At 37.5% G+C, this 15,220-nt stretch overlaps 1 protein-coding gene across 3 annotated transcripts in view; it reads left to right on the forward strand.

Annotated features, from left to right (window-relative positions):
• The window catches only part of LOC134219374 (adipokinetic hormone/corazonin-related peptide receptor variant I), a 337,296-nt gene that overhangs the window by 280,104 nt on the left and 41,972 nt on the right, over nt 1-15,220 (forward strand). For all 3 annotated transcript variants that reach the window (XM_062698093.1, XM_062698094.1, XM_062698095.1), the window contains exons 5-6: nt 3,242-3,395; nt 3,991-4,187. In XM_062698093.1, the coding sequence (XP_062554077.1) occupies nt 3,242-3,395; nt 3,991-4,187 (351 nt within the window). The remainder of the gene's footprint in view (nt 1-3,241; nt 3,396-3,990; nt 4,188-15,220) is intronic.

Genomic DNA, 15,220 nt, shown 5'->3' on the forward strand with positions numbered 1-15,220 from the left:
ATGTTAAATTCGAGCTCGCAATATCAACTGTCATACAAACCTGAAACGACCTGTGCACGGTAAGCTTCTATTCAAACCAGCCCAAACCATCGGATGACACCCAAATTATAAATCATAATCAACTGAGCGTGGCGAGGCAAAATTATTTTTTGAACCACCCTAGTTATTAGTTTGCTGCTGCCGATGCCGTTGTTAACATTCGCTCCGCGATCAGTTTTTGATCGTTTTTTTCGGGCAAAAATAGCAGTTTATATTTAATTATGTTTAATTTGCATTCCATCAACATTTCGGGCTCCTTATGTGTGGAGAAGTAAGTAAAAACTTGATTTTTTCAGTGCCCTTTGAGAAGAAGTGAAGTGCAGTGATAAACCCACCATATCGCGAACGACTAATAAATTGGCACGAAACTGCTAATTTATGATATTATTCGAGCCGAAATACATAGGAATCTTTGGATAAACATGTTCATTATCATGGGAAGTGAATAAATATGCTGTGAACATGTTAGTAATTTTAATATTAAACTTTTGTTCGATGCTGTTCGATGCATTCGAATGTTGGTGGGAGAGGAGTGCGGGAGATGTGGGGTTGACCCGTAGAAGGTCCGGTGCCATATTGACTGCCATCGTGGTACTCTTCCAACTATGTCCTTAACGTCCATTTTTTGAGGCCGTATAAATCCACCGAAAGAATCAGAGTAGTATGCAGCGAAAATTTCGTTTCAGTTCGCCGACTACCTTGTCCTGTTTGGCCAAATGTCGTATTCGACCAAATCTCTATTCAGCCAAATGTTCATTCGGCCAAATGTCCTATTCGGCCAAACGTCCTATTCGACCAAATGCCCTATTCGACCATATGTCCTTTTCGGGCAAATGGGCTATTCGGCCAAATGTCCATTCAAGTCAGATGTCCTATTCGGCCAAGTGTCCTATTCGACCAAATGACTTATTTGGCCAAATGACCTATTCGGCCAAATAGCATTCGGCCGAACGTTATACGGCCAAATGACCTATTCGACCAAATGACGTTCGGTCTAGTAGCTTTCGGTAAAATGGCATTCGGCCAAATGGCCCAAACAAACTGAAGTGGTGCTATTATAATTTCGCACCTTATTCATGAATGTTTTAGCTTAAATGTAAATGGTCCGCAATGTTATTAATGTGATGCACTGAAAAGTTGCGAAACATAATGTGCTTTCATTCAGAACTGAAATTACCATCATCTGTTTATAATTTCAGTAAATCTTGAAAAAAAAAAACACGGTGGTGCTATTTTAATTTCGCTCAGTATATTTTGAGAGTCCGTGAATTTGCCCCTAAAGTTAATTAATTGTTTCCAATAAAGGAAACATATATTTTGTTAAGAAAAATATGTTGAGCTTTTTAGTGGAATGTTTTCACCTGTCATAAGACGAGTTTATACAATCCCATTGAATTCCACCACTTAATTGTATCTTGACAGATACGTATTTTGAACTCAACAGTAAGGCCGTGGTGGAATTCAATGGGATTGTATAAACTCGTCTTATGACAGGTGATATATTTTGTGCCATACATTGTTCGACCGTGTGCAATAGGTTTGCTAGTTTCTTATCTGCTGATGTCTCAGGTGGCAAAATGCGTGTTGTCGATTGGCGTCAACATTATTTGCTCCACCTTATTTCTTAGAATAAGCCCCTCTTATTTCATATTGATGCATTCCACAGTATTTTCTAGGAATTCGTGATCGCAAATGTTTTAACCTTGAAAGTTAGTTTTAGAGGCTATGTGTCTTCGGAGAAGAGTTTCAGTAGGTTAAGCTCCATATTTTGAAGATTTTTTTTATTAATTCTCCTGAAAATGAGATGGAAATTTTCTTTTCTTCAATTGTGAAGATACGTCATTGGTGTCTTTGAGAAAACTTTAGAAAAAGTGCTACGAAAAATATAACTTCATGAACTTCTTCTGACCATGAACTAGATGACCCGGTAGACGTTGTATTGCACAGAAGGCAATTTTAGTTGAGATTTTCACATGAGAAAGTATTCTGTAAACCCGTCCGAGACTTTGATTAACAAATTTGCTGAAGGAATTAATGAAATCTATCCAGCCGTTTCTTAATTACGCGGAACACAGACAAATTCATTTTTATAAATAACAAGAAGAAGAAAAGGATATCCATACAGTACTTTCGTCAAGCTATATCACATATGTGTTGCAAGGGCTTGAATTATGCTTTCCATTGCCTAATTATATTTTTGCCCACTTTGCTCCTAAATGTATACAGTTAAAGTCAAAATGCTAATTTTTGAACCAGAAATCTCCAATAACTTCGTCAATATTGAAACTAAAAAGAAATTGTTATTAAAATGTTCATATTTTTTATCGCGACCAACAACTTTGTAGAAGATTCGAAAAATATAAAAAATATTATAATGGAAGAATCGTGAAAAAGGTGTTTTTGGATGTCTTTCATAAATAACGACCCATATCTCAACTTCTATTTGAAATAGAACTAAAGCTTATATAGCAAATTTTTGAAGGCATGATGTATCCTCACAATTGGAATAAATTGAATTTCCATCTTATTTTTTTCAAATTTGTCTCTAAAAGCAACTTTTCATGGACAAAACATTTTCGATCACGAATGTGTGGGTTAGAAAACACTGCGTGCAATATGTGCGATGGGAACCCTGGTCGTTTGTGGAAATAGGTTTAAATCTGCGGTTTTTGTTAACGGCACTCCACACTATTATCCTCAGCATGTCACGGTACAGGAGCGCTGCTTGTTATTGCATTTCAGCATAACCAAATCGTTTATGGTGAACGATTAGTGCAGTGCATTTTTGCTTTCAATAAACTGGATAGGTTGAATCTTCTAAGGCGAAGTAGAGAATAATCATCTCTTGGATTAAATGTTCTTTTTTATTTTTCTTTTAATTCGAAAATTGTTACATTAACAAGTACTCATTTTATTTTATCGATGGTAAGGTAAATAGACTTCCGTCAACGCCGATCGTAAGTTTTAGAAAAATAATTTGATATGACATTATTGTCTTCAACGGACACTGTTAATGATCCTAATTTGAAGAATCCTAATTTGTTTTTCTTTTCCAATTTCATCCACTAATGCCTAAACTTGGCCAAAACTTCCCGTGCTCAATATATTCCACTTTCCAGACCGAACTAATGGCAATTCGTATGCTACGTCTCTTCTGGTTCTTTTCGCTTTTCATGACCGGCATCATAACCACACATCCCAGAGACGAGCGATACGAGCCACACCGGTGGTATGCGGCTTCGTTGCAACGATTTAACCCACATCGAACGTGCCCGGCAGAGGACACTCCGGCTCACCATCACCATTGTTGTCGTGTTCGTGTGGTGCTGGACGCCGTACGTTGTGATGACACTCTGGTAAGTCACTCTGAATCCCCTCCAAATGCAAATGAGTATGTTTCGCCATCAGCCCAGCAGCACTCGGAAAACCACTCAACGGTATTACTCTCCTTCCCCCATTTGGGATTAAGCATTGTTCGCTGGTTTATATTATGTATACCAGCTGAGAATTTACCTTTCGCTTGACATTTTAAATAGTTAGACATGTATTTTATTGAAAGGCATATCTTTTACTTTGATGGTTAACTTTTTCCTAACTGACATAATCGATTCTTTTAAATTTTTAATATTACTATTTTGAAGAAATCAACACAATAAGGTGCTGTTAATTGCCTGATATGGGTCCCAAATCGGGTGAATATCAGACCAGATTTCTATCTAAGAGCACCAATTTGATTTTTGTTGTAGACTACACATACTTTGAGAAGTAGATTATGTTTCTATGATGGAAATTGTTACATTTATCGTTTAAACTCCCGCATCAAAAAGTTTATATGAGCTATAATAATTTTCATTTCAATTCTCCATAGCACTCGAACAAAATTTTAATTTTCCCCCGGCTGAAACAGACTGAGTTCAACAATAAAATAATCTCATTTCGCTCATCCCACAGGTACATGTTCGACCGGGAAAGTGCCCTCAAAGTGGACGGAGCCATCCAGGACGGTCTGTTTCTGATGGCGGTTTCAAACTCGTGCATGAACCCGCTGGTTTACGGTTCCTACGCGATGAAGTGTCGGCGGCCTTGGCGCAGGCAGGCGCCTCCGAACGGATTGCAAACTCCGAACGCAGCGCAGCGCCGGTCCACGGGTAAGTGTAGGTGCTCTGATGTTGTTTCCAACTGCGTGAGCACTGATTGCTGGCTGCTTTATTAATAGAGGCACCGTTTCCCATCTCAGGCTTTCCTATTCAATTTATTTAGGAACAATAGGATAATCTAATTGGTAGAATTTTTATTAATGTTGTTTGCAGAAAGTCATTTAGTTTTATTTGAAGAGGTTTCCGTTTTAATTTACAATTTGAGTGTATTACTTCTGTGTGAAAATTCTAATGTAATTTTTTAAATTCAGATGTATATTTTTATGACCGAATTAGAGGCCAAAGTATAGATTACTAGCCTATTGGAAGTATGTAATCTATAATTTCTTCTCTAGTCCTATCATGAAAATGTATACCTGAGTTTGAAAAAATACGTTAGTGATTTCCTTGGTTTACGCTGATCAGAGGGTCTCCAGCTAGTCTTGCGAGCAAAGGCGTAGGATTGCCAATCCGGAGATGGAGAATTTGATTCTCGATTCGGTCCAGGATGTTTTCAGGTGGGAAACATTCTTGAATCCCTGGTCATAATGTATCCATTGTAATTGCCATACAGGATACATACTCATGCAATGGTGGGAAACGCTTAATATCTAAGACAAAGCTAATAGAATACTCAATTGAAAAGCAGGCCAAGTTCCAGTTGGGATGCAGAGCCATAGAAGAAGAAGCAGTACAATACATGAGATGTTCCGATACAATATTTATTTGCAAATCTGATTGAATTTGTCATAAACTTGATGTCTATTATTATAATGATGTTTATTATTATAAATTGTATTCCCACACTCCGCTCCGCTCTATTTTGATGTTCCATTTACAGATGGTTTGCTTTCTCTTTTATAGATCCAACAAACCAAAAATCCTAATAGTTGTGACATTCAATGTCTAATAGATTGGAAATGTTTTGAAATGACTTGGTTCCAAAATTCAGATTTTCTAACTTGAAGGCTCGTTGCATTGCTTATTCTTGAATCCGCTAAAGTCTGTTCATAATTTTACTAGGTATGATGCGGAAACCGAGCAATTTAACATGTTCAACATAACATACGCGACGCAACTGCAATTCTGTCGCCGTTGGTGTAGAAGCGATTATGGAATATTGTATGCAGCGGACCAGTCAATCACCCAGCGATAGTTGCGTCGTGTGTGTTTGGGAGAACCTTCATATTTCTCCGAATGTTTTATATTTAAATTTAAAATTAAAAAAACACCTTAATAAAGAAATAAAAAAAAAAAAAAAAAAACACGCGACGCAACTATCGCTGGGTGATTGTCTGGTCCGCTGCATACAATGGTGAATTCACCAATGTTTGGCTTCCAATGTGACTGACCTGTGTGAGCAGGACTTTATAAAAGCTCAGTCATAAGAACGAATGGAGACGCATGGTACATCAACTTTTTACGGTGGAATTGCGCGTCTCGAATCTGAACAGTGGACGTACACCCGATTCTTTTTTTACACGGGGATGCGTTCCGTGTAAAAAAAGTTTTCAGTTCAAAATTTGAAAATCCGTGTAAAAAAAGTTTTATCATTTCTCGTCGAATCATGCAAAATGGTGCCACTTTGCAAAAATTTTGTATGGGATTTTTTTTACACGACCGTGTTTCCGTAGGCTCCACCTCTTGCGTTTTTTAGATTGCAAGAGAGTTATATTTGATGGCACATACGCAAAGATTGTTTCTTTCCGAATAGTTGCAACACAAAGAAATGTTCAGTAGTGAAACAAGTTGTGCTTCTTGGGGAGAAGATCAAGTTTTGCTATTTGTAAGAAGTAATCAATATCATGTGCCATTAGTTTGCTCTTATCCATAGCATATCTTGATATTTGAATGATATTTTGAATCAAATTTTTGATGTTGTCTGTCAATTTATCAATCAAGTCTATATCATGTTTTATTATTCTGTCCATGGTTTTTGACCGAGATAAATTTGATTGATATTGACGCTGTGTTTTGTTTGAATGTGATTGTCGCACCTGTTCCGTGCCGCAGCCGCCGGTGGTTTTATTCACGCCGCCACCGACAATTTTGCAACGGCGTGAATAAAACCACCGGCGGCCGCCTATCATAATTTTGCCACGCCGGTGACTAATCGCAATAAAATAAATACTTTGTACATATACGAGAAAGGCAAAAATACAATTAACTTGAGTCGAGACGATTTACAATGATATGAAAATACTAATATCTTCTTCCAAACCTAGACGTACATGTCCATGATAGAATTAGTGGCGAAAGCATAGAATTGATAGTTCCGTTAGGATACGGTAGGCATGGAGAATGCTCGCTTAACTTTTCAAAAGGACCTAAGTAACATTTTTTCATGAATTAATTTGAATACTGCAATCAAAGGCTTTCATGTTTTTCTCTGTTGATTGCGCCATTCAAATTAATTGATGAAAAAAATGTTAATTACCGTGGGGCATCGAAATCCGTACACTTAAGCACCTTAGTATATGAAAAAGTCTTTAGAAAATAGGAATCAAATGTAAATAAAACATTTGTCAGCAACACAGGAGCATGAAGGCTTCTACTTTTGAACTGTTTCACATTTACTTATTAAAAACTACGAAAAACATGATAAAATAATGAATTAAATCAACTACTCCTGACTCGAAATCCGTCCACCGTGGACGGATTTCGAATCAAAGGATCAAAATCCGTACAGCTATTTTTTAACAAAATATTTAAATTGAAAGAGTCTGATTGACTGAACTACCACTGTAAACAGTTCGATACGTACCTTGAGAAGCGATCCCTTCGATTTGTATTCCGCTGATCCTATGTAATGATTCGTAATGAGCAATAAAAACACAGTTACTTTTGGTGCAATTATGCTCTACCCGAAAACAAAATAGCGGCACAAACTCCGCTATTGGTGGGTGGAGATTTGTTTTTAATTTTTGTTGTTTTAATTTCAAAGCCTTTTTTCCAATTCTATGCCCTAAAAGCTAACTGCCAAGTATCTGAACAGGATAAGATAAATTATTTCTAAATTAACTACCTTTAACCCCCTTTAATTTATTGATATCTCATAAGGTGGACGGATTTTGGTGCTGTACGGATTTCGGTCCCGCACGGTAGGTCCTTTTGAAAAGTTAAGCGAGAATGTTTTACAGAAGTTGATTTGAAAGCGAGCGGAGGTCAATATTTGTGATGGTATAAATCTCACGACCTCCCTTCCTCTCTTCTGTCAAGTTCCCGTATGAAGAGGGAGGGAAGAGGGCGCATTAACATTTCTTTGACGCGAACAATTCGCCTTTTTTACACAACTTTTGCCGTCAAAAGCTGCAACAATTCGGCACCTTCAACAAAACAAAAAAACCTTCGACAGCACAAGCAGAAAACCGATGAGAAAACAAATCATGTTGAATCGAAAACGATAAGAACAACAAATCATTCAATCTGGTACCTTTGAGATTACAAGTGGAAACAAGTGCTTCGGCGCATCTCCAGAGATCTTTCGATATTTTAACTCGTTTTAGTCAAACCGATGAGAAAACAAATAACTTATTTCGGCGCTCTTCCAGAGCGCCCTCGATGTCACAGGCCAAAACTATTCGACTCTTCCTGAGCTCCTTTTTAAGTCAAAACCGTTGAGAAACAACACACTTTTCAATCCAGAGCTCTTCTAGAGTGCCTTCGACATCACAAACTAAAACCGATGAGCAAATCATTCAATCCGACGCGTCTTTGACATCATTCAGAACGTCTTCGACATCACAAGTCGAAACTGATGGCCAAATCATTCAATCCAACGCTCTTCCAGAGCGTCTTGGACACTACAAATCGAAACGGATGAGCAAGTCATTCATTCCGATGCTTTTCAGAGCGTCTTCGACATTACAAGTCGAATCCGATGAGAAAACAAATCATTTATTCTGGCGGTCTTTCTTTCGACATCACAAGTCGAATCCTGAGAAAAAATGTCCCAATCACGCGCACAGGAAAATTACAAAACAAAAATTTCCAACCAAAAACAACCTGGCAGGATCGGCAAATATGCGGCCTAATCCCGCCGGACGAGCTATCCGTTAGTTTGATCGCTTGTGTGCTGACTTTTCGAGCGTGCAACTCCCTTGGTTGCCCGACGAGGAAAGAGGCAAAGTCATGGCCTGCTATTCACTAGTTAATGTTGGCAACCGTCCCGTTATACGGATGATTTTTGCATATCTGTCATCAATGCACGCTGGAAGTGGATTGCCCAATTTCCAATATATCTCACCCTCACAAAAAGAACCTTAGAAAATTACTTTCCATTACGGATTTCTTCAGGAAATGCTTTACGCATTTCTTCCGGAAATTTCTCATGAAACGAATATGAAAAAAATGTTTCAGGAATTCCAACAAAAATTTGTTTAGAAATTTCTTCGGAGACTCCTTAAGAAATTTCTTCGGAAGTTTGTTTAGCAATTCCCCCGGATATTTCTAAATGAATTCCTAAGGAAATTCCATTAGAAGTTTCTTCTTTTGGAATTTCTTCACCAATTATTCCACGAATTCCTTGAATAAATTCTTCCAGATATTGCATAAGGGACTTCTTCGAAATTTCCCTAAGAAATTTCTTCAGAACTTCTTCCAGCAATTCCTTTTAAACATTCTCTGGGAATTCTTCCAAAGCTTCCTGAGGAACTCCTTCAAAAATGCTTTCATGAGTTTTTTTTTCCGAAATCCTTTCAGTAATACCTTCGGATTTTTATAGTGTTTGTTGTTTTTTTTTTCGGAAATTAAATTTGTAACATCATCGAAAACTATTTCATTCTCTAATTAATATTCAAAGGATTTCCTGGAAGAAATTCCTTAACCTTTTGTCTGTGCTCTGGGGTCAATATGACCCCAGGACACTTTGAGTGGCTGCCATTTTTTTAGTATTCAACCGATTCTTCTAATTTTTGGTAGTTTGGTAAAACTCGCCGAGATCTGTCTCCTAGGTGCAAATTCACTTGAAAAATCTTGAAAATATGTGCTACAGTGTACTTTTTTCAAAAAACTTACGTTGTCTGTGCTCTGGGGTCAAATTGACCCCAAATTGAAATTGCTCTAACTTTTTTAATGTTTGGCCAATTTTGGATTTTTGTGGCTGTTTCGAAAGATAATTTAATCATTTTTCAGGTCGTTACCAGAGAATGACTATAGGTGGGCGGGTATATCGCGGGGAGGGGTTTTCGTAAAAAGGGTACAAAAACAATGATTTTTCATGCTTAATTTACTTATATCTGAATATCCTACCCATTTTGAACTGCACCTTTTCAAAAAGGTTATGCAGGAAGGCGTGTGCTTTGACATGAGGTATAGATTAGTTTAGAGCTTGGTCGCTAGGTGGCGGTATATATAAATTCATTATTTTAGACTACTCAAGTAATTCCGATATATGAAATTTTCCTCATTGTAAATATTCTTATCGCACAAATTTGAAATTTGTAATGATGACGTATTTAACAAAGTTCGTCTGGTGGGAATAGACTGTCATGTGACGGAATAAATAATTAGGAAATTTACAAATAGGCGGCGCTAGTGTACTTGCAATATTTTTGAATATTTGAAATATTGCTTTAGCTTGAGATCCCTCATACCTACACCCAAGTTGTATTCGGCAACATTGTTCAGGATGTCCAGGACTACAAAGCGGTGCTCAATATAATGAGCACTTCTTCCAAGATACGGTGCTAGTGAGCTTTTATATTTGGGTATATTGTCCCATGTGAGATCTGATGTATTTTAGTTTGTAGCATTTTTAGGAAACATGAATGTTGTGGTAGAGTTCATCAAAAGTTTTCTTTGTATTCAACCTGCTCCAGCGATGCTGCCAAAGCACACGCCTTCCTGCATAACCTTTTTGAAAAAGGTGCAGTTCAAAATGGGTAGGATTTTCGAATATAAGTAAAATAATCATGAAAAATTACTGTTTTTGTATCCTTCTTCACTGAAACCCCACCACTCCGATGTACCCGCCCACCAATAGTCAATCTTTGGTTACGACCTGAAAGATGATTAAATTATCTTTCAAAACAGCCCTAAAAATCCAAAATCGGTCAAACAATAAAAACGTTATAGCGATTTCAATTTGGGGTCAATTTGACCCCAGAGCACAGACAACGTAAGTTTTTTTGAGCACAGACAGAAGGTTAAGAAAGTCTGAAAAAATCTACGATGGAATCTCGGAGGCTTTTCGAAGAAACTTTTTAAGAAAACCCTAGAGAAATAATCGGATTTTTTTTGATTGGCCGATACAAAAATTTAAAAACAATTATGTCTCCCACCCCCTCGGGTTTTTTTTTTGCCAAAAAAATATATTTTGAGGGGGCAACAACAAAAAATTTGGATGATTTTGAGGATTTTCAAAACATTCTTTAACAAATCCGAGGAGTTTTATTGATTTTTTTCCATTTTATTATTTATTTTTTATTATCCCCCCTCTTGACCTTTCAGAGACCAGTAGGACATAATTTAAATTAAATATTTGTAACGGTCATTTAAGGAGAACAAAATAAATTCCTGGAGGGTTTTGTGCAGAGAATTACAAATGAATTTTTGAAAGCATTTTTAAAAGAGAGCCTGAATGGATTTTCGAAAATAATTCTCGTTGGAACTGCTAAAGAAATGTTCGAAGGTATCTTCTAAAGACTTTCCATTTTTTTTTTGAAGAAAAGAAGAATTTTTAAAGAAAAGAGAGTTTTTGGGAAAATTCCCAGAATTTTCGGAGGCATTCTCAAAGGAATTTTTGAAGAAATCCCTAATAGAATTTAAGAGGAAATGCTTACTGGTACTTCTGAAGTAATTCTTGGATTTGTCCAGGAATTTCTTCGGATTTTTTCACAGTAATTGATTCGCGATTTCCTCCTCTCTTTTGGAGATTCGTCCAGGAATATACTACAATTGTCGAAAATTCTTTCGTATATTCCTTGGAATTTCCCTCAGGTATTAGTTCAGAATTCCATCCACGCATTCTTTCAGAAATTTGTTAAGGAATACCTTGAAAACCGTGAGGGTATTCTCGACCCGTAATGCTGGGTAGACATCTTTACGTGGTGTGTTACGGGGTAAGATCTACCACGGTTACATTGCCAGCTACAGGCAAATCCTGACCCAACGATTACCTTCCTCATTATCCAACTCCGTCATACTTATGAGGGTGTCGCTAAGTCGGTGGCCTCTCGTTAAGTAAGTACTACATCAACACTTCCTTCTTCTTCCTAGTTACGGTGAAGATGGGCGTGGCCAAGAGTAGTAATCCTCATGCTTTTGTTATTTTTGTTTAAGACTGGAATCAAGGACCACCCCCCTTCATGATTTCTGATAGCATTCTAGATAAGGATCTCAAAAGTAAAGCATGAGTATCACTAGTGTCCAATCTACGAATTACACCGTAACAATGCTAATGCTAATGCTAATGCCAATGCTTGAAAACCGTGAGGGCATTCTTCTTAAAATTCTTCTAAGTACTCTTTTGAAATCCCTTCCAAAGTTCTAGGACGAAATTTCCTTAAGAGTTCCTGAAGGCATATCAAAGTAACTCCTAAAGGAACTACCGACTACCAGATTTCTCTGAAAGTTCTTCCAGACATTCCGTCAAGATTTTGTTTAGAAATTTGGACATACCTTCTGAAAATCCTCCATTATTTAAGGAAAATGCTTTAGGAGTTCCTTCGGAAATTGTTACAGTATTCCTCCATATAATTTCTTAAAACTCCTCATTTACGGATTACTTCGAAAGTTTTTCAAGCTTTGGAGGAATTTCTTCGAAAATTCGGAAGATTTTTTTAAGAATTCCTTCGGATTTTTTTAGAAATTCCTCTATGGGTGCTTTAGCAAGTTCCTTAATTTTTTTCCTGAAATTCCCATAGGAATTTTGTCAAAATTCAATTCAGTTTTTTTTTCGCCGTTATTCAACATAAATTTTGGACATTCAGCTTTAAAAACGGATGCAAACTATGAAAAGTACAAATATGGGGGAAAATATTTTTTTCGAGATCTTCTAGGGCTTCCAAACCTTTCTTGAGTTCAGATCTTGATGAGCTACATAAGCAACAAAATGTTTCATGGGGCCTCAATCCTAATTTGAAGATGACACTGCTACTTGAGACATAATTATACTATTTTGATCAAATCGCAGTGTTACAAGAACATCAATGGTACTTCAAACTATTCTTGAGTTCAGATCTTGGAAGTTTACAACACCAACTGGGTGATTCATAGGTTTCTGAGCTTGTGGGATAGTTGAAGCAACCCCATGGGACAACATTACACCAGTATATAGAAATAACAACATTCCCAGAGCTCCTGCGATACTCCTAATCATTCTTGAGTTCAGACATTGGAGGACTTCAAGACCAACAGAGTGATTCATTAGTTTCCGAGCTTGTGTGTTAGTTGGAGAAGCCACATGGGACATCATTAAAACAGTATATAAAAAATACGATATTCCCAGAATATCTACGGTACTTCAAACCATTCTTGAATTCAGATCTTGGGGGTCTACAAGACCAACAGAGTGATTTGAAGGCTACTGACCTTATGTATCAATTGCAAAAACCTCATGAGACATCATAACATCAGTATATACAAATTATAACATTCCCAGAATATCTACGGTACCATACATGAGTTAAAATATTGGTGGTCTAGAAGACCTAAAAACTGATTCATAGGTTCTGAAGCTTGTTCATTAGTTGGAGAAGCATCATGGAGCATCATTACACTTTTATATAAAAATCACAGTATTCCCAGAACAATGACGGAGTTCCAGAATTCTGTAACAGAGTGATGCATAGGTTGCCATACTTGCTTGTTAGTTAGAATTGCTCCAATGGACATAATTAAACAGTACGTACGTACGAAAAATCGTAAAATTATCGTCATTAGTGTTAAAGAATAAAGCTTGTTCGGCGTCCCTTGATGACCGGCTATTTTGAGCTTGAGGTTCTGAATGAGCACGACGATCTTCGACGTGTTTACCATTTCTATAAATCAAGCACTATCTGGAATAAGGGCGAATGTCGCAAGAGAGGATTCTCTTCGTCTACTTCCCTCCTTTTTTTTTATAAAAGTGACAAGCAACGGATTTCTTTGTGGATGATCACCTCAGAACGATAGAAAACAAAGCGAACTTGCATTCTGAGGTGATAAACTGCAAGGAAATCTCCTGCTTGTTACTTTTATTCAAAACAGGGGAAGTCGACGAAGAGAATTCTCTCTTGCGAAATTCGCCCTTTTACCAGATAGAGCTTGAAATATTGAAACCACCAAGGGGTATCATGAGATAACAGTCTAACAAATAAGGAATCTTGCAGTGGTCGGAAGGTCGGTCTGTTGATGCGGATCAGTTGCCAGCATTTGCCAGCGGGTTGACCGGGCGATTCGGGAAAATTGCCGACGATTGCCAGTATGATTGGCCCCTTGGCCGCTGTTGGTTAACTTGGGTTGGTTTGCCGAAGATTCACGCCACGAGGAGCGACGCACGCATATTTCCACACGCCGGACGAACAAGATGGCGATTGTGGTTGGCTTGGCCTCGGATCTTCTCGGGCGGACTCGTTGTACTTCTGGCCTTGCGGAATTCACCGGGCCCTAGGAAAAACGACGGAAAGAAAAAGGCCCTTTGTGTGGACCTATTCACACACCATTAGTACCCGTGACGTCCCAAGAACTAACCTCACTTCCGATCATTTTTGATCATTATTCTTATTTACCTTTTTCTATGTTTTTCTGTTTGTTTCACTGATAATTGTTTCGTTTTCTAGGCCAGTTATTGTTTACTAAAATTTTAACAAGTTAGCTTTAAGTTTTTACTAACATAAACTCACGTTTTAACACTAACCATATTTTTGTACTTTTTTTCTATTTAGCTATTTACATATATGCTTTATTTGATTGCACCTGTCTCTTGGCCATTCTAATTCTAGATTTTAAAGAGAAAATAAACCACTAAAGTTATTAAATTTTACACCAAGAAAATGAGGTTTTCTAACCTCAAACTATTGTAGTTATCCACGCGCGCACTACTATTCCGTTCGAGAAACTGGCACCAAAGAGGTCGTAGTGTGAGATAATCATAGCTTTTATAAGATTTTGGTCTCATACAAAAGCTATGATTATATTTTTTTTATTGACGTTTATGCTTCAATTTTCTGCACCCTAATGTTTGCTCTAACCTAGTGACATCTGTGGGTGAGCGTGAAGCACTCAGGGCTGCAAATGTTTTGCCCGCGTTCAAACTGCTCGAACCTCGTTTGACATAAGTGTTCGGTACGAGTATAGGAATGGAACAGGTTCACTCACACTGACTTGACCATCGTGGAGTGACTGTGTTTTCAACATTTGTGTACAGGGTTGTATTCGGTAGGGGAAATGAAAAGGACTTGTGGAGGAGCCAACAAGCATAAATGGAACCGAACGGTTACACATACTGAACGAATTTAACACCAATATTCGTCGTATTCCCCTCAGCAGATAGATACATTTAAAAGCTTTCGATCAAAGCTAATTTTTATTGTGTGAGAAGCAAATTAAGGAAAAAAAATGCCCAAAGTGCTGAGCACCATTGAACTATATCAACATACTGCCGAGAACCAAAACATTTTTTTGCTGTAGTAAACTCAATTTTGACCAAAATAGCTCTTACACCCCATTTGCTACTAACCTCCCCATTGAAAATCTGATTCAACCAATTTCGTAATACTGCCTATGCCTAGGCAGTGCCTATGAGCTATATTCAATTTTCCCCCTTGGGAAAGATGAAAACTACTCAAAGAATGTTACGAGACTTCCAACTTCCAAACAGAGGAATCATCACTTTTATCATAGAAACCAATTATTGATCCTAAAATAGAAAACAGTAGTAGAAAGAAGAAAAACAGAAAACAGGACCTCTACCGAGAATTAAATCATGACTGGAATGTGTGACTTCATCTTAGTCACAGAAAATGGAAAAGTTAATGCTAAATATTTGCAAAGTATTTGGCCGTCGCATATTGAGCTGCGAAACTGAAGAGCGCAATTTTAGCACATTAATACCCTGTGCTTCC

This window comes from Armigeres subalbatus, chromosome 3, assembly GCF_024139115.2.
Source record: "Armigeres subalbatus isolate Guangzhou_Male chromosome 3, GZ_Asu_2, whole genome shotgun sequence".
NCBI classification, from domain to species: Eukaryota; Metazoa; Arthropoda; class Insecta; order Diptera; family Culicidae; genus Armigeres; species Armigeres subalbatus.